Genomic DNA, 26,319 nt, shown 5'->3' on the forward strand with positions numbered 1-26,319 from the left:
AGTTCTGGCTTTCTACTGGAGTGCTAAATTTGCAGATGTGGTTGAGATGCAACCCAGCGAGGTCTTTTCATCACACAGTAACGGTGCCTTTTGAGTGACGAGTCAGGAAAAAAGACAAATGCACAAGAGAAGCAAATGCTATGAAATACTTCCTTTACCTCCGAGAGGCTCCAATCTTTCAGGACTTCAGTCCTACGTTAAACATTCAGAATCTGATCGGAACAACATAGTACGTCTATAAACTGCTGTTGCTCTAAAGTATCCTTGTATTTTGGACACTATAGATCACTGATCATAAAACGTCAGAATTAGCATATGTTTACAGTTGCCACGGGAGTTCTGTGCACCTGAGGTAATTTCATAAAGTCTGTCAAAAGTTTGAATGTTTGCAGAGCTGGATAAAATAATACAACAACTTATATGATGCATATTAGTAATAACAATGACGCACCCAGTGATCGCTGCGATTGCTTCTGAATTACAAATTCGTTCATTTAAGATTTGGCATCATTCAAGAGTGATGAGTGCAGAAAATATTCTGAAAAATCTAGCAGTCAGGCGGAGTGAGCATTTTCTGAGCAAATATGCTCTTGTACATTTTCAGTACAGTGGCTGCCATATTAAAGTATCTCATGACATGCTGAGGTGATGAGACACTTTGTCCACAATTAAATGGCACTACTAAATGTGTACATCGTGCTGAGGCGCAGGACAATGACTGCATGCTGATATTAGAATCAACATCATCAGCATTCCTGCTGCAGTGATCGTCCTCTGTTGGGTGCGCCCAAGGTACATTATTAGGGCAGCGGTCCAAAGACATGCGGTCCCTGAGTCAAGTCACCGTGCATCATGTCGGATGTGTGAGTTTGATTCTATCACCTTTAGGTAAACACATTTCTATTTTTTTATGAGCATTTCAGTGCAAAAGTCATTTTTCAATACTTTTTTCATTCGCTGCAATTTGTGTGTCAGTGTTTGCACTTAGTTTAATTTTTTTCATGTATTTATTTTTTTCCGAGCAATTGAAAAATCCAACAACAACAAAAAAAAGCAGTTGTTGAAAACATATCCAACAAATAGGGGGAGAAAGGAAAGGAAAAAAAAAGTGAACAGTAAATTTGGGTGGAATTATGTGGTTAAGATTGTTTTTCATTAAATGTCAGTGTAAATAAGTAATTTTTGCACACCTACAATTAACAGAAGGACCCCTACCTCTTCCACATGTGGTTGCCAGGATGTGCAATGTGCTCATGTGGCACGGCTGCACAGCCTCCAGCATCAGCTCCGTGACATCAATGAATATTTTTTCTCAAAATCAGAATTTTAATTAAAAAAAAAATGCATGGTTGCATCAGTTTTAATTATGTGATAGGAGGTGTGCTGTGACCCCTTTTACAAGGTGGTGTAAACTCATTTTGTGTGGCGACAAGGTAAATTACAGGGCTGCAGTGATTCACAGGCATATGCTGTACTCTTGTATCACATTGTATTTTTCCCCCCTTTGCATTATTTTAGAATCGCAACATTTTTAATGCAGCAAAGGCAGGTATTTGTTTTTCAGATGAAATACCAATTGGAATGCATAGATGGGCAATTGTTAGAAACTGATTTTTCTTTCACCAACTCCCTGGATAAACCTTTAAATTGCTATTCACATTATTTTAGTTTTAAATTTCCAATATATTGTTATTGGAATGTGGGATTTCCTGATCCATAACATTGCTAACACTGCTTTCCCATTTGGATTTGCTTTTCAGATTCCTATGTGCACAGTCCGAGTTTTGTAATTATGCTTTGCCTTTGTCACATTAAGCTTCTAAATCACAGACCTCATAAGGATTTAATGACCCGATTAAATGCTTAATGGCCACTTTGCTTTTTTATTTCAATTGAGCCATTTTACTTTAAAAAAATGTATTTTTTTACTTAAAATAAAGACAGTACTTACTGTATTTTTGTGACACAGTTGGGAGTTATAAGCTCAAATCCCCATGAACAATACGCTCATCTCTAACTTTTAATGTCAAATATACAAAATGACATTTGCCTACAGCAAGAAACATGCTGCTGTAAAGTAGCTGTAGTCAGTTATACTGACAGAAACAGTGTTAAGGAGGCAGCCACGACAGCAAACATAATTATCTGACATTCCTATTTGGCTGTTATATACTCTACACGTATGCCATATATAATTAAATTTCTCTCAGAATCATCACTGATGCCAGTGTCATGGAAACAGTGCAGACTAAAGGAAAGACTCGGCTACACAAAGGAATTTTTGATAAAATATTTCTGTTTCGCTGAAGTTGTCAAGCCAGACCAAAAAAAAAAAGGTGAAAAAAGAGAAAAGTGTATGTACTGGTTTATATGGAACACACAGCAAAGAAACCGCTACGCACAGCTTCTCTGGCAACGGCAGCGTAGAGCTCCGAGCGGAGTCGGACTGACCTGACCTCCCCAGGATCCTCAGTAACCAACACGTCTGTCTTGCAGCTGGCGATTGGGTTGATTGACAGCTCCACCGGTGGCACCACGAAGCTCTTGCTGACTGGCAGCCACAGACCTTGGCCCAGACTGTAGAACGATCTGTGTTGGCACAACCGCGGGACGTTACTAATCAATCAAATTACTGTCACATTAACACATTGTCACATTGTGTTATTACACACACACATGTTGCATATTGTCAACATCCATAAGCAAGCAACGACGGTATAAATAGCACATTATTATTATATAGCACATTTCTATATTGAGTCTATGTCATACAGTATAAAGAGTTTGAATCGTATATTAATTCAGACTAATGAGAATAGGCAGAAAAAAACATTTCAATGGTCTTAAATGGTATCGGAGGGACAAAACCTCTGGGATCTTCCAGAGACATTTCTTGTGAATGCATGTATTTCATAAATAACATGTCTTTCTACCTTCATCCAGTCAAGAACACCTGTTTAGCATAAATAAGCGCTGGCTCGTGATGTCAGTCGTGTGGCAACTGATTTTAAGTGGTGTTCGCCTGTGGTGCATCTGTGGCGCAGTTGGAAACAGAATTGGACTCGGAGAAACACATTAGAAGCAGCTGTGATGCCATGGCTTTTAAAACAAAAAAAATAAAAAAAATTACCATTACTATTTTTCTCCTTCAATATTTTCTGCAGCACGATGGTTTGGCATGGGTGTGATATGTTTGCTGATGACCATTATTAAAGATTATGTAAAACTAATTTGGTTTTGATAGAGATGCTTCTCCTGAGTGAAAATTAATATCCTCAGGAGGAAGCCCTGCGGGGTGCATACACTTGCCGCTTGGGAAAAAAACAACACCTGGTGGGGGCTCACAGTTTCACACGGAACATGGCTGTGTTTTCCATCATGCACTTCTAATATATCTGAGCAGGTGGCCCATTATTACCAGAAATCGAGAAACCAAGCTTGAGTGACTGTTCTTGGCATTGCATTTTATCAAATGTTCTCTTTCAATAAATTTCTTTCCACCTTTGTAACATCATGGAAGTTTATCCGCTGTTAAATATTGCCGACACACCTGTAAAAGACCTGATTGATGCAACACCCCGTACTATCAAAGCTCATCAGTAAAAACCTTCAACTTGAACAAGTCACCGCTGCCAAAATATTAACTGGAATCGAAGAATATGAATACATTACACTTGTTCCGACATCTCCTCACTATCTGCCAATTGCAACCAAATTTGCCTTCAAGGAGTACGTATATACATATATAGTAGATCGTTTTTACATTTGATACATTATGTCTAATCCAGTTTCCATGTGGCCCGGGTGACTTCAGTTCAAAGGAGGCTTGTTTTGTCACTGATCCCAGCATCAAAAAAAAAGAAGAAAGAAAGTGAGAGGGAGCACTGGTTTCCTACAAATCTCCCCATCTGTGAAACCAATCCCTGTTACCATTAGCCTCCTCTTTTCGCAGCTATAGGCCTGACACTGTCCAGCTGAAGGAGCAATGCTGTCTTTTCACTCATCCTCCCCTACAAAGTACTGATTTACTCAATTTGTCCGCTGTCTGTGTGTTTGTGTGTGTGTGCGTGTGTGTGTGTGTGCGTGTGTGTGGGTGTGTGAGCTGTCATTTTTTTCCTCTCCCACAAATTCTGGACAGAAGGTGCTTCAAACAAACAGTACTGTAGATTAGGTTCGCTGTGTGTCGACCGCAGCATTTGAGTCCCGTCTCCAACACAGGGCTTTTTTTTACTGGCGGTGAATGGCTGAAGGATGGAAAGTGTATATGTGGAGAACAAATACTGTGGGTTTAGTATCTCATTTCTTAGACCCGTGCAGAGAAGGCAACTCTGCTGAGGTCAGTTTGCAGAGGAGCAAAATCACTGTCACTCTTTTCACCTCCACACATGAGGGGTGGACGAGTTTGAAATTAAGATGAATTTAAGATGAAGTTAAAGCAAATAAAACACTAATGTTAAGTACAACTGAAAGGGAAAATTGCCAAATTGTCAATCTTTAAGGCATATGGGCAAAATCATTACTTGATACAGTAACCTTCACATATTGTATATTTAAAGGTCCCCTATTATGAAAATTACTACTTTTCATGTTTTTTTTACCCTAAATATGTGTTACCGGACCTCCAACTCCAACTTTCACAAAACGTGTGCTCAAGAGAGCTGTTCAGCTCGCAGCGCATCGTTAGGTCACGTTGCTCCTCAGCCTGGCCTCAGCACCTCCTCCAGGTAGTGTCACACACCCAGAGCTCGGTGTGGTTCACGCCCACAGAAGCCTGCTAAACGTATCTCGCCGCGGCGATGTTCCATTCCCTCGCTATGAAACTTCATACTGGCGTTCACTGATGAACCATGGACACCGTGCCGGGGCGTCCGGACGCCGTGCCGGGGCGAAGGCCGTGCCGGGGCGTCCGGACGCCGTGCCGGGGCCAGCCGAAGCTCATTTACATAAAAGCAACAGACACAGAAACAGCTCACCCAGAGCAGGGCTGAGATAGAGGGCTTCAGAGGGCTTTAGAGGTTTCAGAGTATGAGGGACCTGAGGGGTATTTTAAGTAGGAAACTTCGAAGACATGTTTTGGGGACCTCAGAGATCAAATATAAACGTTAAAATGGGTAAAATAGTGGATCTTTAAAGCTCTTCACAAAGCCTTATATTCAATATCGACATGCTTGAGGACTTTGTTTATTGAAAAAAAGCCTTTGTGTAAAATGTGTGTAATCCATTAGATCAGGTGGATTTGCCACATTCAAATACAAAAACAAAACCTGAAACTGTACAGCAATAGCATGAAAAAATTAAAAATAGAGCAGCATTATAAAAACACCTTAAAAAAAGAGAACATTTGGTTGATACTGAATGGATCCTTTGAGCCTGGCGCTTCTTAAAAAAAAAAATGTCAGACACATGGACCCCATCAAGAATGAGACGCGTAACAAAAAATGGCAGTAAAAGCATTTAAAAGGAGTCCGACCAGGAATGCCCCTTTGGCTGTTTTCTCCAAAGCAGGAGCCCAAGGGTGAGACTTCACCCCAGCACGGGGTGCATCTGTCTGTCCACTCGACTGTGTCTGTGTGAATCTGCAGGATACTCATCTGTATGCTCCGTCACACACCCACTCACTCACACACACACACACACACACACACACACACACACACAGACATGCCAAGAACACCGCCATCATTTCAATCTGTGTCCACAGAGTCACAGATGGCCGGCACAAGCCGAGCACTCGGGCGAAGTGAGGGACTCACCTGAAGATCCTCTCTGGGGCCTGCTCCCCTGTAACTAGGTCGTAGCCTTTCTCCAAGTTTGCGTACGGCCAGGGACTTGACGAGAGGACGCAGGCAGACAGAAGAGACAGAATTTGTTTGGACATTAGAATTATTATTTTAATGGAGAAACCGGAAAGAAGATGCACCCGACACAAATGAAGTCAAAACTCAATAACAATGAGAGAGTTGATTTGACTTTTTTCTCTCCCAAAATCAATTTCCACCATTTTTTTTCTGTTGCACTCTAGTTTCCCATCTCTTTCCGTCGCACTCTTGCTTCCTCTGCCCTTCCCCTCTGTTCTGTGTCCTTACACACTGTGACACCCCTCCTGCCTTCTCCTCTTTCTATCCGTGCCGCGGATTCTGTCTTCAAACTCTACTGTACTTCCTCAAGATTGTACAGGCACATTTGCTGCAAATTGCTTAAATTTTACATTACTGGTGACTATTTATTTTTTTTTTTTGAGAAAAACACATTTAGTTGTTAGATTGATATTCTACCCCGGGTTCCGTGCCTTTTAATACACTGAGGATCAACTCGCAGAGACTTAAAACGTGCTGCAGCTAATCCATCACAAGTGAACAGTTCACCTTTGATTTTGAGTTGATATGATTTAATGTCGTGTTGTCATGCACTCTGGAGCAGGGACTGTCAAATCAGCTCTCGGGGCCATTTGAGTACAAGTTGCATTTCAGATAGGAGTGGAAAGAGCACAGGATACTCACCCTTCGTTGCGACCCCAGTCACTGCGAACACAGAGGTGTTTATGGACAGGGTCGGGGGAATAACCTTCGTGACAGCTGCATTCTCCTGTGACAGAGAGAACAGGAAGGGGCACATGGGGGCAGGTATTTATTCGGTAGCTGAATGAGTTGCCACAAATATGATCCACTATTATTCATTGGACGTGTATCCAATAAGCTGTAGCTATGCAATCAAACATTTCGCTGGACAAAACTAATAGCAATCACTCTCTAAGACTCGTCATCATCAAGCCATCAAGACAAAGCTTTCCCCACTATTGATATTTCTCCCAAGATAGTAATGGACACAAACTCTATTTGATAAGGACCTGGTAATTTTTTTAGGAATCCAATCAATTGTGTTACAGTAATGGCTTCACAACGGAGCTTGGAAAAGAGGCATCGGCCACCACTGAAGTGAAACAATAGTTTGCTCTCATCTTTACTCAAGTCTTCATCATCCTCACAAAGTTATTTTTGTCCTTGAGGGGTTTTGTGTCTCGGTATAAGGTCTCCACTCAGTTTTTCACGGTTGGCAGGAGAGATCCCACCGCAGACATTCAGATGGCAGCAAGGTTGTCTGTGCTACATCACCGCGTTAATTCTGTAATGTCTACGCCATGATACGTCCTTTGGTTGGTTAATAACAGTGCGGATTATATTATATCATTATTTTATCATATTACATTTGAAATGGAATAATTGATGGAGTGGATGCTGATTCAGGAAGACGGAAACCGTGGATGACTTCAGCAGAAGTATTTATTATAAGAGCTCAATATTGAGGAGACTTCCGGTTCGCCACACAGATCGACAGGTTCACAAGTGTCCGGCGTCCCAAGACAGTCTCCCCATCCCCGGTGTCTGTACTGTATTTAGTTTGGAGTAATGTCGTCATCTCCCCGCGACTATGACACCTGGAGAGAGACTTCAGCTGCTCAACGATTGTTTCGGCTTGCCGTAGATAGGATGACCTTGCTTGGTGCCTGAGAAGGCTCATCTTAAGAGTTTCTCAGGGAGGATAGACGGAAATTCCTCAACAACATTCTTCTTTACGTTATATTATAGTCACCCTGCGCACCGATGCAGTCACGTGTGTGTGTAGAAAATAATTGAAAACACATGGGGAGATTAAAACTTGCTGGAATTATCACTTAGGTTGGTATCTCCAGCCGATACATTTTACACAACAGTAACTAGAAATGAAAGAGCTATCTACAGAGTTTATGCGCAATCCTGCCTGCCTGCCGAGGAATGGTAAAAAAAAACTTGATGGTAATTTTAATGGGCCATCAACACAAACGTCATTTCTCCCATCGCTGCTGATGGGGTCATTCTGTGGGACAGTGTGTGAGGGAGCGAGAGAGAGACACAAGCGGGGCAATGAGCGCACCACACAGCTCAATAATGAATCAACAGCACAACAAATATATCTGTATCTCTATGAAACTGTGGCAGGCCGACAAAGTCTAGGTAATTGAAGGGAAGTGCTGCAGTGACGAATACAACACGCACGCAGGGTATTCATTGTCCCTCTGATGCTTTAGATATATTCTTGAATTATGAACTTCTGGTGAAGCACTTATCCCCCGAACCGATTTTAAAAAGTACGGTGCATCTCGCCACGTACCAATTGGCTGTAATAATCTAGTGACTGCGGCATATTATGGCGTAGTTTTCCGTTTTGTCTTAGCTCTGTACCCAGGGTGGCAATTAAAGTCAAAACAATTAAAAATAATCAGGCAAAATGCGCCTCATTGTTCCTCACAAGTATGTGTTAAGAGAAAATTTAACTCGCCCCCTTGCTGCTCTGTACAGGAGATTGCGTACTATTTGTGTTCTCTAGCGCTATTAGGCGTCTGCTACTCAAATAACATTAAGAGGGTCAGTTTCATTAGTTTCATGAAGACAGAATTGCTTCATAGTGGCATGCGTGGTAGCCTGGTGAGTGCACCGCACGTGTTTTGTGTTTTTTTTTAAGTGGACGGAAGCGTTTGTGAAATATTAACTCATAGTTTTATTAGCACTGCTCCAGAAATAAATTCTACTGGCTGCTTTCTGTTGAACTATGGAGGCATAACACTGGAAAAATATGTAATGGCCACCCTGGCAACACCATTCACATTTTATCACCCAGTGTTTAATAATTTAGGGGTTGACTTTACAGGCCTCAGACTCACTCAAAGAGTGATGCATCACCAGGACTCAGCCCCAGAGAAGCAACAATAATGTTTTTTCTCACGCGACTATTGCATGTGGCCCTCCTAAATTAGGAACAAGGGCTTTTAAAGCGCATCTACTTTAACATGTGGCTGCAAGTGAAAATGTTAAAACATTTTTTGAATAAAAGATGAAAAGTGCAGAGCTTGGAGGATAATTGCTGCATCCATATTTTTGCGGTTTATTGTCATCATTCTATTTTTATGTGAGCAGTTCTGTTTCTTTCCATCTTCAACAGCATATTTGCTGAAATTTTGAGACAAATCTACTTGCAAAGTAACGATAGTAACCAATGCCACAGGGCTGTGTGTTTCAATGAGTCCTTCGAGTCAAGACTCGTGCATAGCATCTGGAGGTTTTCATTTGTGAGTCCCTTCCAAAGCCTGTTACAAACCAAGCGTTAACCACAGGGATAACGCTTGGTTATCCCTGTGATTATATATATATATATATATTGTATCCCTGTGGTTAACGCTTGATAACACTTGCCTTGCTTGGGTTGAGGAACAACCGCAGTCATGGGTAAAGCCAATGAAACCAATGTTAACTGGAGTCTGAAACAGGAAACGAATAGCAGCCTCTCATTTCAAAATCCATCTAATCATATTTTGTCGACCCATCCGTCCCTCCAGCCCGACCTCCTCCCTCTGCTGACTCTGTGTGACTGTAAAAGCACTCTCTGTTTCTTTGCTACTGAGACAAAGAAAGGAGTCATAATTGCTGCAGCCACATGAGACATTTTTTTTATTGTCTCTACACTCCTGGGCGCACAGTATCACATGCATCCCACTCGTACTGCAAACACATCAATGCACACATGCACGACAAACACACACCTCCATCCCCCACTGCTACTCTTTACATACACAACAAAGTGATAATTAATCCTTCCCGACTGCCAGAGGCAGTGTTCTGCAAAATATATCTGTACAGTGAGATCACATGTTACCAGTTACATTCTCTCTCTCTCTATCACCTTTTCCCTGTTGGTCTGCCATGGGCTGGTATTTGCATTTTTTTCATTAATTGTCTGCTGGTGGATAGGCTACCAACAGTGACCCAGCTTGAGATTTGTTCCCTTAGTTTTCACTGGAAAATATTTACATAGCAAAAGCTGATTTTCTAACTGCGCCTTTAATTAACGGGGGCTGAGTGAATGCCGGAGACACACTGACACGACTCTCTGACAGAACGGTGCCTTCTGCTGACAGAAGTTCTATTTCGCTTTCGTTTGGTTGGAGAAAAAATCAAACCATCCAGTTCCTGATCGGACAGTCATTTCTTTTAGATTTTATCAGACACGGCGAACAGAAAAGCTAATTGACCCAATGTTCCTGAACTGAGCTGAACTATCAGCGAGCAAAGCAAGTCTGCAATCACGTACTTTCCCTTGATGCCCCTGCACAACTATTCACGTTTAAACATATTAATGGTTACCCATACAGGAAAGTTGTTCCTAAAACTAAAAAAGGTATATATATATATATATATATATATATATATATATATATATATATATATATATATATATACACACACACACACACACAACAGAAGAAGGTGGTTGTGATAGATGCAGCAAACACAAGCGACAGCCACATCTAAAACTGGGAGAGTGGCTCCAGCAAATTCCAGGAATAACATATGATGAGATCTCTGCCCAGAATATTTTTATGAAGCCTTTAATATAGCTTGGCTATCCATTCAGGACTATAGTTAAACAAAAATGCTTATCAAGGTAAATATCCAGAAAGATTCTCTTTGTAAGTGTTTTTAGTTTAGTCATTAGTGCATCTCAATATAGCGAGTGTTTAGAAGTGACGTCGAGCTTTGATTTACACGTTCGCCACCATGGGGTTTGAATGGCACATACTATAGGTACTGATCATAAAAGCAGCACACATGAACTCTTTGCAAGTAGCTATTTTAAAAGGAAATAAAAACAGGATGTTGGTGAACTGGAAGTTTCTGTCTTAGCTTCGGCTTTGATCACAAGCGAAAAGCAAACCTGTCCCCTCCTCTCTCCACTTGGCCCTCGAGACGCTCCTCGTCTCATCGTGGCTCCTGTGATGTTGCACCTCTATCAAAAGGTCAAAGGGATGCACATTGCCGAATGCACAATTCTATATCCCAGTATTTAATAATTCAGTGCAACTTCTCAAAATACAACTGGCCTCTTATTCACACCTGACGTCTTGCCTTTATCACCAGAATCAGACACCAGATAAGTTGGTTAGAATCTGACACTCACTGAGGTGTTAATTTAATGTTATTCACACTACAAAGGACGGGGAACATGCACAGTTGGCAGGAAACAACAATCACACATTAATTTAGTGAAGATCACATCAGATTTAGATACGTAGCTTCTTCAGAAGTTTACAAAGCAGTCTATTTGAACAGATGTGCATGCATTGTGTTGCCATGTGTGCAGCCCGGAGGCTGCAGAGGGACAAAGAGGTTTATGAAGTGTTTTCCACCTTAGTTTGAAATTAGGTGCACCCGCCCGGAAGCAGTTTGCCTGTAATCCGAGATGCACTTCGCAAGTAATGAGCTGAGTGCGTCTCTTTTCTTCATGCAAAGTCATTTAACAGAGAATCGGGCAATTAACAGGAAGAGATATGTGTGGTTGATTACACATTCCGCTGGATTAACTAACCTTTACACAGCTTGCAATGCATCAGTTTTGTGCGGCAGTTTTCCGCTGCCTCTAAAAAAAAATATGAAAAAATCGCCCTCCGGCATATTGAAATGTTTTGGATGGGAAGGGAGACCGAAAGTGACTGTAGCTATTCATCAGAAAGCTCAGTAATAGCAAAGGGTTAGAAAAAAAAGGAGGAGTTGAGCTGAATTACCTAATGAAAAAATAAAAAACTTCTTATAAAAGATAAAGCTGGCAGTAAAAACACCACAAAAGTGGGGGATAGGGAGTTGTGATTGTGTGATCATTAAACTTGAACTTCACTGAGCTGCTAATGCACTATGGCAACGGCACAGCCTTCACTTTTACGGTGTGTTTGGCTGCCGTTTCCCCGGGATTCTAGTACCACCCATCTGCTACGTTATTAGCTTGGACTAGTTTTGGATGTGGTGGCTGGTTGATTTATGTATTTTCATAAGCCATATTTTCTTTTTATGTGTCCTTTTATATCATTCAGTTTTAATACCTTAGGGTTCCATTTAATGCCTCCAGTTGCATTCATTGTGCATACTTGCTAGAATTAAAAGGGTAAAGATAAAAAAGTATTTTTCTTTTACCAGGTAGAACTGCCACTTCATCTTTTAGAATTTCATTGCATTATTGAGGTGTTTTTTTCTGCACTTAATAATCTGAAAAAAATATTAGATCTGAACTGTGCTGTGTGCGCTCTTCTCGTCACCCTATGTCGCCTCGATGAATCAGGTTGTTTCAGTTTATTTTTTAGGCAGATTGAAAGCACAAATCTTGTTTTCATGTAATATGTCTGGCATGGAATGCACGGGTAACAAAGGTTCATTCAGTGGTGGCAAAAGTTATGGTTGACTGATTCGAACATGATGTCCGTCCAATTTTGAGGCAATCACCTGTGATTGGAAATGGCCATTTGATGACAACAATTATCCAACGGTGCTCGCCCAGTCCCTTTCCTGTTATATTTAGCCAGGTTTACACACACACACACACACACACACACACACACACACCTGATACTACACAATGGGGATAGTGCCATCCTGTCTAAACTCCAATATTAGATTGCCAATAAAATGTTGTCACTATCATGTCACCATTGTGTCCTCGTTCTCCACTTCTCTTTCCTTTGTGCCCCATGCCTCTGTTCTAAATTAAGAGCCAGAAATATGCAAGTGGCAATCACTTGAGACCACCCTTCCTTCCTTCCTTCCTTCCTCGCTTCTCTCCTCCTGTTTTACCAGCCTCGCGTTATAAATGATGTGTTTCATTATAATGATTTCTAGAATTTCACTCAAGCTGCAGGGTGATTTTCATTTCAAGGATCATGGCAAGGCCACAGAAATGACTTATTGTTGTCCTGATGCATATTTATGCTTGTTATAGCACAAGTTTCCTGGGGTAGAAGCTATTCTGGCCAAAGACCTTGGGAGGAGTCATATAAGTGTTTTCTTTCATAGGACAGTGTGCGTGTGTGTGTGTGTATGTGTGTGTGTGTGTGTGTTTTCACAGCATGCATTGAATGGGAGGATGCAGCAGCGCTATAAGTTTACACCCCATCAGTTTCAATTCCAATTAGGCGAGGTTGAAGGATTCAGGGATACATATTGTCAAATGAGGAAAAAACAAAGGCCGCTCAGGAGGATTGCAGGTCTTCACGAGGTTCGTTATGATGATAGATGGAAGGCTGCCAGAGGCAATCTATTCCTCCAGAGTACGATGTTTATCTATATGAGATAGGATGGACTGACCAATAACACAATAACTCACAATAAAGTGTTAATTAGAGTCATCCTGTTGAAATGGCTATATCGCAAGTTGAAAGTATCTAATATTTTTCCATTAAATTAGAATTACCTTCTGTATAGAGAAGATGTTAATATTTGTAACATGGATTTAATAAATGTATGCTTTTAAATCAATTCATTGTATTATATTCTGACAACATGTCTAGTTCTTATGACATCATCCGATATACATTCCCAGTCCAAAGCCAAATTCTAAAGATGATATCCAGCAATGACAACGGTTAACTTGTGCCATTCGTCTCCTGACCTCCAATCTAGCGGCTGAGTCGAGGAGAGAAGGTGAGAGCAGAGAAGATTGATTATCCAGGCACAGTGATGCAGTGACTGGAAGTCACCGGTGGCAGCCGACCATGTAAGCCTTAAGCAGCATGTGGGCACGTGATATAGATGGTGTGTGCGATAACATGGCAAATGGAACCAGCTTGTGATTAAAGAACACGAGGAAACGTGGCAAAGGGAGTTCGTCCGCAGGCGTATCGGTGTACATTTTGAAAAACTGATGGATGTTTTTGTTGTATGAATGGGTGGATTTGAGGTAAATATGTGTGTAATATAGAATGTTTTCTAAGATAAAATGCAGGAATGTCTGGATGGGGAATTGACTTCCTCAACTCTCTTGCATGTTCAAAGATAAAGGGTAATTTTCGATCGGGTGAAATGCACATTTCCCAGTTTTGTGGCAATTCAATGAAGTTTGAAGTTGTGAGTCCTGAACTACAATGGGTTACATGTTAACACAATCAGTCCACATTTATGTAGAAATTTGGTAGCTCTCATGTAAACTAATTTCCATGTTTAAACAAAACATGTGAAGGAGTTTTCCGGTCAAAAGTTAAAAAAATACCTTAACTCTTAATGTATTAGAATTGCAGCATGCTCACAAGGCATTGTCATACCTGAAAGTACGAACCAATGTTCATGTCTTTGTTATATTGTCTACATTTGGTTTAACATTGCAATTTACGGAAGGCACTAAAGAATTTTGTATGTAGGATTTTCCTACCAGCATCACCAACTTCAGGCGCAGTACTCGACACTTGTTTGAGTGATCAACATGTGTGTCCTCGTCGTTCAAACATTATACCGTTGGAGGCAAAGACTGCAAGCAATGCTCTAAAAATTGCAATTAAATATCTTTCATCTCCTACTGCTTGATGCTGTCTCAACTTCCTGCAAGTGGTGCAAAAGTCGGAAACCAACCAAAATAAGTTTATTCACACTACAAACAAACCGAACCATGGATTAGTTTGATCCGGACAGAGACCAACTCTATTGGTTGGAAAAAATGTTGGTGCATTGGTCTGGACTATTGGCAGAGGCACCTTTCATACCTGTTATTTTGGTTTGGACTTAACTGAAAAGAACCAAGGCCTGGATAAAACAAGGTTGATGTGAAAGCGCCCCAAGTGCACAGAGATCTTTGAAGGTTGCACTTTTCTTCCCTGTATGTGATTTACCCTTTAACATTTGACAACCATTGGCTTGCCGTATTGTTGGAAGTGCAATAACTGTGCTCAGATTAAAGCGTTTGTTTCAGGTGCACTGTCTTCAGAAAAAAAACTGTGTGTGTGTGCGTCTGTTTGTTTAACATTGTTGAGCACTATTGTACAGGTACAAATGCTAGAGGACAGTGACGGAAATAGAAGCTCTTTTGAAGAACACCTTTAATTTTCCTGCCGGATGAATGCGGTTTTGCCCTCAGGAGATACGGCACACATACTGATCAAAAAAATCTTGTTGCTGAAAAGGACAAATGAAAATGGAAATAAATGGAGGAGGACAGGGAAACTGGTGGGAGCACGAGTACTAACAAAGTGAGAATGCTGAATGTAGTGGGGAATTGAATTACAACTATTACTGATCTGACTGGGACTGGTGCTCGCGGATGTCCACATGAATTCAGAATCCACAAACATGTGTGTGCCAAGTCTATCTTTGGCATCCCCATGTGTTCCAACTGGGTTGAGTGTCTGGAGCTCTAATACATTATGCATCAGCCCTCAACATGCCCTTGACCAGGGTGACACAAATTTCACATACATTACAGATGTAATCCATTCTAATGAGCTTTAGACTGTATCTTGTTGGGCACAGAATACACAAGGGAGGTACGCCAACCAAGTGATGATAAATGTCACACTGCACTCTCAGCCCTTGTTGTTATGGTTTTAATGTCAGCACAAATAGTTGCAAAACAAGCAGACAAGCTTCCTTGCATGGGCTCTCGACAACCAACTGCTCACGAATCCTATTGTTTCGTTGGTTTTAGGTTGCCGTCTACTGCACTCTTTTAATACCCATTTGATTCTATTAGATTGAGGTGGGATCAGAAGAAGGCTGTGTTCGATTAGTTTGTGTTGCAGGGCCAGGGTGGCGTCCGTTAGTGAAAAAAAATGTGTGGCTAAATTCACACTGTCCTGTGAAGTAGTACCAAAAATAGAAATAAAAAAACCACAAAATTAACTATGTATTTCGTCAATTTTAAATATTTGATAATAATTGCTCAAATTAGGAGGTTGTGACTTTGACTATGTATTTATATGTATCTATGTATTTCTACCTCTTTCTGCCACTGAACAAATGTTATATATAATGGAGGTAAAGAGGTCTCCGTAGTCTGTAATAATAAAAAATAATAATATATGGATTGCTCAACAGATAGATCCCAGCATGTGCATGTCTGTAGGTATACTGTATATGCACCAACCTGTGTCCTGGTCACAGATCTGCTCGCAGGGCTCGGTCGTCCTCTGGCCGCAGTAGTCCCTCACCCACTGCGTGGATGAATTGGTCTGATAGTAGAGAGTTAGCTTGGCTGGGTTCAGCCAATTAGAAACATCCAGGAAGCTGCCCATGCTGACCACAAAACTACTTCCTGAAAAAAAAAAAACACAAGATAAAAGGGTGACAAGATGAGAATGGGGTGAAATTCACGACAGGGGATTTTGGGGGTTGGGCGAGATCACGTGGTCACAGTGGCAATGGACAGTTAGTCAATTTATTTTTATTCATGAATTCCTATGTTTGTCATTCGGGAATAAAACAAATGACTGTGCTATATGTGGACCAGTGTATGAATTATGATCCCAACCTTAACATAAAATAAAATAAAAACAATTTATTTGTATTCATTAACTCAAGTGTCTGTCATGAAAAGAGAGAAACAAACAAACACAATGACTGTGCTTTAATGTTTTCTAATTAATTGAGACTATCCATAACAATAAACTTAAAATTATTTAATAATTTAAATTAATTATGTTTCATGAAAGTGATAAAAGTAAACTATGACTGTGTTGTAACTATAACAGTGTGTAAATCATTAACCATAACATCTGTAACAAAATAATATTTAATGAGGCCATCTTTTCTTTCATTTCATGCGCCTGCATTTGTCTGTGCACGTGCACGTGTCAGAGCGCTCCTTTCCATGCACTTTCCCTGTCCTTGCAACTGCAGCTTCTCCACTAGAAGAAAAAAAATGGGAAAAGACCATTCCCTGACCATTCCTTCTGAAACACCACACTCCTTCCTGCAGACTTGTGTGCATCTTGTAAGGCAGCAGTAATCCATTGATATTTCCCTCCCTACTCCTCCCGGTACCTGCAGCAGCATTTCATTTTTGACTGTTTGGCAGGAGCAGGTCCCTGGGCACCGGGTTTAATTTCCCTCCGTTATTTTGTAAATTAAACAATGTCATAATGCCGCACTCGCTGTAGCTGTTTATTAATTTGTGGTACTACTGTACAAAGAATTTTTTTGTTGTTGTTATTTTTTTAAGAAAACAGCAATAATCCATGTAGGATACTGAGGCGTCCCGAGTAACGTGGCTTACAGAAGCCGGGTCTTCCGCCTGAGGGTGCTTGAGCAATTTTGCATTTGTACGTGTTGTGTTGTGTTACAAGTTCATTCATCATTGTGTGTTCCAATTCATGTTCTGTTATGTTATTCATGTTGTTGTCTGCGTTATTTCTGGTTCATTCAGCCTCAGGTGCGGTGACACCATGGGTAGTTGGGTTCATGGCAACCCTCCTCCGGTTGTAGAGGAGGGTGAATTGAATTTGTGTTTCGCTTCGCCATGACCAGCATGTGTACAGAAGAAATACTGCCTGAGGAAGAAAGCAAAGTTCAGTTATTGTCTTGAAAGTTAAACTCAATGATTGTCACAACACACATCGCTGTAACCAATGTCGAGCTGGCTGCAAGGTGACACCAAAAGGGTTTCACAACGATCAGGATTTAATGTTATATTAGGTTATTTATAACTAATCAAAACTCTGGTTTAGTCTAATTTTTCGGAACAATCAGGACATGATTTGGGATTTTGTGACAACTGCTTGTATTCCAGGACTGTCCTGAACGTTTCGGGACGTCTGGTCACCACACAAGTTAAAATAGTTTTGTTGGAGAAAAAAAACAAAACATCACAACAACCATAAAACGATACACAATGGGTTTTGGTTGTTTGGCATTTTGCAAGAGCTCCTTTTCCATTTTAAAACCAATTAGAAAGCAGCTAATTCTTTTGTTTCCACTGTAATTCTAATTCCCATCCTGACCAGGCTGAATTTAAATGAGAAAATTAAGACCTATAATGTGTGTATTGATGGGATTTCCCTGGTAATTGCAGTACAGGGGCTAAAAGGCTTTCACGAGTCAGTTGGTAAACACTACGCTCATTGACGCTGATTTACCTTTCCTTCTTACTGCTCCCAGACCAATCGTTAAACTCTGATCACTGAACAAGGTTATCCCTAATTGATGCCAATGACTTCTGCTTCCAAAGGGGACCTGCGCCGTTGCTCTCTGGTGAACGCAGAGATTCTCATACAGCTATATTGCGTAATCAGCTCGGTCGTGGAAGGGACATTCGCAGCCGCTTTCAGAGCAGCAAGCACGCACTTCTGTGTCAAAGTGAATTTAAAATGCGTTTTAAAAACTTGGCAAAGACACAAAGAGAGCTATTGTGAGATTAAAAATGATTCACACATTCATTCTGTTTCATGACGTGAAACCCTGTGTTGGTGGTCCGCAGACCAGTTTTATAAAGAGAGGTTTAAAACAGATGGAAAAAAAAAGCTTAGACTGTAGCCAGCAATCATCTGAGTCACAGAAAAAAACTAAATAGCAGGGCCAATGCCCTGCAGTAAAATGCAAACCTCAATACAAATATCTCACACAAAATGCTCGGCTCTTGCATTGTGCGACAGATAAAAGGAACTATTTTCCAAGCCTCATCTATTCTCTTTTTTCCCCTTCCCTTTTCTTTCTTAAAATCCGAGGTGCTCCAAATTCCCTAATAGAAGACACAAACTCATCCTACACACAAAATCGCCAGCTGCCTCTCCTCCCCTTGGCACCGGGACAGTCTGAGCAACACAAAGTTTTACAAAAATAAACTTGGTATGTTGAAAGTTTTATTTTCTGACTATTGGCAAATTTGAAGGGAGCCATCTGGACTGTATAGACCAAAAACGGGTAGGCTGTCTGGCCCTCAATAGCACTGCTTGTAGCCATCATTTTGTTGTACCTATAGTACGGACTAAGACGGGGAGGGAAACGTCTACCCATCTCACAAGACAGCTCGTGAATACAAAACAGCGTGACTCAGAAATACAAAACAATACTTATGACGACAAAATAACATAGAATAGCGGAAAAGGGTGTCCTTCAGGGTGATCCCTTCTGACTGTATGCCTGCAAGATCACAGTCAGGGTGAAGGAAACACTTAAGCGACTGTCAAGAAAAGAAAAGTGGATGGAAAAAGTGAAAGAGGAAAGAGTGCCTAGTTTACATCCGATGCGGTCGCAGTGATGCAAAAGGCTGATGTCAAGCTTCATTACAGTTGAAACACATCACAGAAACATGTAGCAAAACTAGATGAATTGTAAGGGAAATGTGCTCGGATGAAGTTAAGTCAAGTGAAGCGTTTGTCTTTAAGATCAGCAATGAAACAACAGACAAAATAAACGATGCCCAACTCTTAACTTTTGTGTGTGGGATCACTGCAGAGTTTGATGAAAAGTGAGGAATACTTGTCTTTGCAAGTCATGCGTGGCCCCTCCGAAGGTGGGGATTTGTTGGAGCAAGTTGCTGTTGTTGGCTAAAAGCAGCTGTGAGCACGCTTCACCCTTGAGAAGCCGCTCAGGCTATTGCGTTGGAGAGGTCTGTGTGATATATGTGTGCAATAACGTAGTATGACCCTCGGAGAATTCTCTGGAAATTAAAATGACCCTTCATACCACTGAACAAAATTATAAACGCAACACTTTTGTTTTTGCCCCCATTTTTCATGAGCTGAACTCAAAGATCTAAGATTGTTTCTATGTACACAAAAGGCTTATTTCTCTCAAATATTGTTCACAAATCTGTCTAAATCTGTGTTAGTGAGCATGAGATAATCCATCCACCTCACAGAAGTGGCATATCAAGATGCTGATAAGCCAGCATGATTATTGCACAGGTGTGCCTTAGGCTGGCCACAATAAAAGGCCACTGTAAAATGTGCAGTTTTACTGTATTTGGAGACGGCTTATGGTAAAGAAATGAACATTCAATTCACGGGCAACAGCTCTGGTGGACATTCCTGCAGTCAGCATGCCAATTGCACGCTCCCTCAAAACTTGCGGCATCTGTGGCATTGTGCTGTGTGATAAAACTGCACATTTTAGACTGGCCTTTTATTGTGGCCAGCCAAAGGCACACCTGTGCAATAATCATGCTGTCTAATCAGCATATTGATATTCCACACCTATGAAGTGGATGGATTATCTCGGCAAAGGAGAAGTGCTCACTTACACAGATTTAGACAGATTTGTGAACAATATTTGAGAGGAATAAGCCTTTTGTGTACATAGAAAAAAGTCTTACATCTTTGAGTGCAGCTCATGAAAAATGGGGGCAAAAACAAAAGTGTTGCGTTTGTAATTTTGTTCAGTGTAATAAAAGGTTCCCCCACCCCTGCGCTAAAAGCTCAAGCTGAGGTGCGTCTAACTCTTATGGCGAAGTCATGCTGTACATGAATGATCTTATAAAAACGACATCGGCTGCCATTGTGCTTGTAGTCCTTTGCCCGCCAAAAGGTTGAAACACACAAACTCTCCAAAAGGCGCTCCACAAAAACAAAGACCCTCTCAGGTCAAACTGAGCAGAGATGATTGCTACATCTCTACGCATTTTTCTCCTGCATTGCTGCAGTTTGGTGAGCAGAACTGGCAGCAGCCCTCATTTTCTGAGAGAGTGGAGAAATCGAATGGCTTCAGCTCCTGACCGTGAGGAGGTAGTTGTTACATTATGGGTTGTTTTTTCCCAGTGACCTGTAAAGAAATCAGGTCCCTGGGAAACTCAAGAGTGGTACACACCATTGCTGATTGTGGGGAATTCTGCAGTGCATATTGTGAATTGAGTGAGATAAAAACTGCTTCGCTCGATTAATTCCCTTTTTTCAACTGTTTTGGGATTCACTTACTGACACTTATTTGACATGATAATATTCCCTATATCTGGTTTTGGTTTAAAATACTTTTTTTCTGTGCTCTAATGTACATTTTGGTGTGTCTTTCTGATATCTATAGACTGCTTTCTTATTCGTCATAACTTATCCATTTATTATTTGTTACACTTTGTTACCACATACACTCTCTTTTACTAGACTTTAAGGAAGTATGCATTTATATGAATATAAATAAATCTTTACACTTTTGAGGGCCACAGTATTAATCTCTTCAGGATTAATAACGGGGAAAAAAATGAAAAAAGGACAGGATGATTCTCGACAGCTATCCTGCTCATCCCGCTGAACCTACTTAGACATTCATTTCGGTGTTTTCGTTTCTGTATACCATCGCCTGCCAAATCTCATCTGTCTGCTCGTCGCCCCTTGTTGAGTTTGCTGCTCATAGAGATGCCCGGCCTCATCACCTGCCTGTTCACCTGCCTCCTGTCACTTATTATTTTCTCCAGTATGCAGAGAGCCTTTTGTCGAGGGCAGCTCACACGTCCTGTATGTCAGATGATGCTGTTTGTGATGCCGTGCAGCAACGTCGTTCTCGTACTTTTTATTGCCTCCCGGTTCCTATCCTGACTTAACTTCTACCGTGCGTGGAGTGGCAGGATTGGTTCGATTTGTTTGTCTCTCGCGCGTGCTTGTTGGTTTGTTTTGTTTGCTCTGACTGCCTGCCTGCTGCCGACTGTACGCCTGCCAGACTGCTGCGTTAAAGACGCGTTTTTCCCATATCTGCTCTGCCTCGGGTGTCCCATTCCAGGACACGCGGGGTGCAGAATTTACAGGGGAAAAACAAAACTTAAAGTCGCAAAGCCTTATCATAGTTCCCTCAGAATACACTGTTACCACAATTAAACAAAGATTTTTCATTTATTTTTTCTTAAGAGAAAGAGAGAGACCAAATCAATACGTAAGAAACACCACACAAACCATGTTCAGTCAGTTTTACCTGATGTGGAGCGATGGGGGTTGCACTAAAGGGAAGGGCACGGGGTCATCAGAATTAAAATGAAAAGCATTGGAAGGGGGATGCATACCCTGCATTGTATATACTATATACACTATTTATATATTAATTTTATCGATTGATTGCCCTCTTGCTGTCTTTGTCTTGACCAAAGACACTTGGAGGAGTCGGGGATCAAACGATCTACGACTCACTCTACTTCCTATAAGAATGTGCTTTGGTTCATAAAGCCTTAACCAGAGGAGCACTGATGTATAGGATGTGTACACTACACTTTGTAATGGTACTGTTTTATAAGCCAAAACATGGTAAATAGACTTGTTTTTGTAAAGATGAACTACCGTTTTTTTGTTTTGTTTTTTATTCTACCAGCACAGTTAGAAGTGTTAAACTAAACATCTTAAATGATGGGTGTGTTTTGACCGCCCAAACCATGCATCCAGCTATGTAGGCGCGCAGGGTAATAATGCATTCTCAAGTAAATAATATCATCATAGCTGTTATAAAATCAGTGGAATGAGCATCAGGTCAAAGGGCAGCTCGAGGCATATCCAAAACTTTAAAGATAATTATTGTGTCTAACTGGAAACTTTGCCTCGGTTAGTAGTGGTAGCGCAGGTTTAGGAGGTCACCGAAATCAATCAATAATTACTGTACATAAACTTAACACATCCATATCCAAATTAACAGCATTTATAGAGCTATTTTGAGATGGACTCGAGTTTGTTATGGACAGACTCGACACACACTACGCTCAATGGTGTTATGATGTGAATGACAGAAATATAATTTTTTGTGTGATGTGTAATTTGATTGTGTGTCTGGTCAACCCGATACTGACTCACATAAAAATACCCTTCTATTTAACAGTATACATCTTCTGTACATTTCCATTTCCATCGTGTGTGCACTGGCACACAAATTCCAGGTGTGTGTGGGAGGACTAGAAATGAGGCCCTGACTGCAAGAGCACCTGATCGACTGATGTGTGAACGCTCACATTCAGAGATAGGGCAATCATTAGCTAAACTGCCCCGGCTCTTCACTCCCTCTTACTTCCCTTAACTCCTTGCACATTTTCCATTTCCCCCCTCCCTTTCTTGCCACTGAGGTTTATACTGCAGCATCTTGCCAACACAGACTCATTCTACAATCATTCCATAACTGGAAAGAAATTTAAAACAGACTCAAATGTGCATCTCCCTAAGCAGTCATCTGGGCAGCCATCCCTACATACTTATTTTATCCTAGTTGATTTGCATTTACTTTGAAAGCATTTTGTTGTATGTGCTTTACATGTTGTCGAACACGTGCAAGTCCAGGCTCGATCTATTCTACTTCTTTGACATAATTTTGGCTTTGCAGCAAATAGCTTGTTTGTATGCCATACAGAGCCGTTTGCTATGTGGCATGAATAAAATAGGAAAAAAAGAACCTTGGGGTGGTCACAATAGTTGAATAGAATGTTTGTCATGTTACCTTAACAGAAAAAGGTCAAACCATAAAAGGGCTTTAATATTCCACTCTGCAGTTTGCAGCCTGAAAACCTCTGCGTATTGAAAGCTCTCGCTGCCAAGACAAACAGACAAAACAACCACGTTATTGAACACACCGCTGTTCATCAGCCCTATGGCGAAAAATGCCGCTCAGTTGTTCGCGGTGGTGATAAATCGTTCTTTTGTTTTCATTAAGAGCTTTCCGTGTGTGGGCTTTTACTGTGGCAAAATTTGCTAATTTTGGGGGGTTGCACGATTCACTACTTTGTTGGACAGTGTCTTTTTGTACTTTTTGTAGTGGAACAGAGGGGGCATTTACACGGAAAAGCGTGCAAATTGAAAAAAACACGAATCACGGCTGAAGGGTTAGATAATTTACCATTTGTAAATAGACAGGGGACACATGCTGAGCTGTCCTTGGTCCATTAGCAGTTCTTACTGACATTAGACTTCTGAGTAATATAATTTTATATTTTCCCCCACTTAACAACAGCATGGAGCTACAATCATCCACACAATGTGCTGCCGAAGGACAACTCTATTCCATCATGGCTGGAGACAACAAAAGGTGTACCGTGGTGGATAGTGGTTATTGAGAAAAAGATTGAAATCTTTTTTTAACGCCAAGCTCAACTCTACAATACCACTACTACTACAATATATATGTATAGCTCTGTCACCAGACAGATACTTGACCAATGTCATTTAGTATTATTAAAGTTTCTTGCCCGTAGCCAGTATTTATTTTTTTTCCCCCCTTTACTGCAAAGACTATGCCAAATGGACATTCAAGTTTGTGAGACATGAGAGCTTCTGGGTAATTCGCATCATATAAAGTTTCAATTAAAACTTTGATGGCACTCAGTAGAGCGCAAAAGTTAACGAAAGTGGTAAAAAAAATGAAAAAATCCTGGATCAATCCGATTCACTGGATCTGCACCAAATTTTAATGTGTTCCTCCTTGGCCTATGTCCCATCTTTCCACCAAGTTTGATTCAAGTTAATTCCGTATTTTTAGCTTAATCATAGTGACAAATACAAAAACATTCAGGGGTGAAAATGTAACATTCTTGGCCTGAGGTAATAAGACAAAAACAAAAACATTGAAAAAAAAAACCACAGGGCTAAGTTAGTTAAAGTGGATTTTTTTTTCTTTCTTTTTTTTCTTCTGGATATTCCTTTAGTTGAATATTCTGCCAAGGTCTAATGAATGTGTTGCACTTACCATCCGCGACAAAATGCTCAGGCACATGGAGGGTGACCTTGACAGTGAGGGGGCAGGAATCCTGCGTAGCATAGACAATGGCAATGGCACATGTGCTGATGGTAATCAACGTCAGCGTGACCTTATTCAGAGGACTGTGTGGGTGGCCTAAAGGTAGAGAAAGAGAGAGAGGGAGAAAAAAACGATGAACATTTTTAAAGAAGCTTTTTTTTTGTTTCGGTCAGGGTGTTGAACATATGACTACATTTGACAATCCTTGACAGCGAGTGACAGCGTCTTACTTTTGCACACAGACACAAGATAAGCAGACATGTAACGGTCACCTACAACTAAATCATCCACTTAAGTGCAACGCTTTGGCAAACCTCCCAAAATCCTTGAGAATAAAGTTAATTGTGCTTCTGATTTATGAATTTCACCTGGGTTCAAGTTCAGCATGAGTAAGTAAAAGATGATTTAGAATACCCGAGCCCAGATTCATTTGCCGGTGTGATGTATGATCTTATTGCCACTGACAGTGTTATAGATGGGTTGTTGTGGTTGCCCTTTGGCTCTGTCAGGTCTCCCCTATTCCAAGCCAGAATATGGGGAATGAAATTAGCCGCTTAACCTCTTGTCTACTGATATTTATCACGGGAGAGACGTCAGCCGGCTGAAAGGAGAATTGCTGGGATATAAGCGTGGTTAGGTGCTGTATTGGTGGCAATATTCTCACTTAATGTTTGACCGTTTAACATGTTCTGACCACTACACACTGGAGATATCCCACAATCTGTCAGCAATCTGCAGCCTTCAGAAAATGAGTGAATAGTCAGTAGGGATAGAGCTGCTCAGAGTGCACCCTGAACTGTGAAGGTCTGTTGTAAAAGGCAATAGTAAGAGTAAGGCTATTGTTGTTTTCCTGTTCAAAGCAGAGGAACTCCGTTGGTAGCAAATGTCTCCGTTGGTGAAGTGATGCATTGTGAACAAGATGTGTTACATTTCTTTTGACCAACAGTGTGGTTTTCAAAGTTAAGTGTGACTTAATCTATCAAGGGTGGAATGTGAAACCGGTCAAATGGATGGAACCGAAACAACCCACCACCATAAAAATGATGACAAGGGAGACCTGGAAACTCTTGACAGAAGTTTGGAAATAGTGGGATGCGGCCCAAGGTCAAAAGCAGGGGAGACAAAGTGAGGATAATGAATCCATCCGTGCTGAATTGCACGTCTTCCACAGGCACAGTGTTGTGAAGGGACATGAACAACAGCTGTCTACAGCAAAAATGGAAGGGCAGCTAATCCCTTTGGGGTGTGGGCAGTGTCATTGGGAATGTAAAGGGGTTCCTCAATTACTATAAAAGCCTACTGAGTAGACAAAAGCATGTGCGCTCACGGTGGCAAACACTTACTATGTGGCCACAAACCAAACACCTAGTCTATGCCGTCATGCAACTTGTCAGGGAAAATGCTCACAACGCAATGGACATGCAGACGAATGCAACACATAAGTGACGACAAACCCGCCCTGCCAATACACGAGGGAATCTTAAACAAATGCAAAAGCTAATTGGAAGCAATCTTTTATCTTTCATTTCTCTATTTCCCTGCCCATCTTCTAAAGGTAGCCCAGCCTCTTTACACGGGCTGTAATTTTTACACAGATCACAACCATTGGCTTTATGTCTCTTCAACTGTCTACCCACAAGGCCTTTTCTAATAAAATCTAAGTGTCCACTTAAACAGGAACAAACAATTTAGACAGGGTCCTCTCCAACCATACAACCAAGCACTTTCTATTTTTTTTCCGTGATTGATGGTACAATTAATACAATTTTAAAAGTCTACAAAAAAAATCACAAAAGGGATTAAGTACACTTTAGATTCGGGGCACTTTATTCACTTGATAAAAAAAATAAGGCTGTTT

General features: G+C 41.0%; 1 protein-coding gene across 1 annotated transcript in view; it reads right to left on the bottom strand.

Annotated features, from left to right (window-relative positions):
- LOC118285019 (astrotactin-2-like) overlaps positions 1–26,319 on the bottom strand; it is a 220,383-nt gene that overhangs the window by 97,335 nt on the left and 96,729 nt on the right. Inside the window, exons 6-10 of the mRNA XM_035608297.2 lie at positions 24,411–24,557; positions 15,925–16,092; positions 6,501–6,585; positions 5,754–5,828; positions 2,452–2,589 (exon numbers count right to left, since the gene is read on the bottom strand). Of these exons, the coding sequence (XP_035464190.1) occupies positions 2,452–2,589; positions 5,754–5,828; positions 6,501–6,585; positions 15,925–16,092; positions 24,411–24,557 (613 nt within the window). The remainder of the gene's footprint in view (positions 1–2,451; positions 2,590–5,753; positions 5,829–6,500; positions 6,586–15,924; positions 16,093–24,410; positions 24,558–26,319) is intronic.

The sequence above is a fragment of the Scophthalmus maximus genome, chromosome 20 (assembly GCF_022379125.1).
Source record: "Scophthalmus maximus strain ysfricsl-2021 chromosome 20, ASM2237912v1, whole genome shotgun sequence".
In the NCBI taxonomy this organism is placed as follows: Eukaryota; Metazoa; Chordata; class Actinopteri; order Pleuronectiformes; family Scophthalmidae; genus Scophthalmus; species Scophthalmus maximus.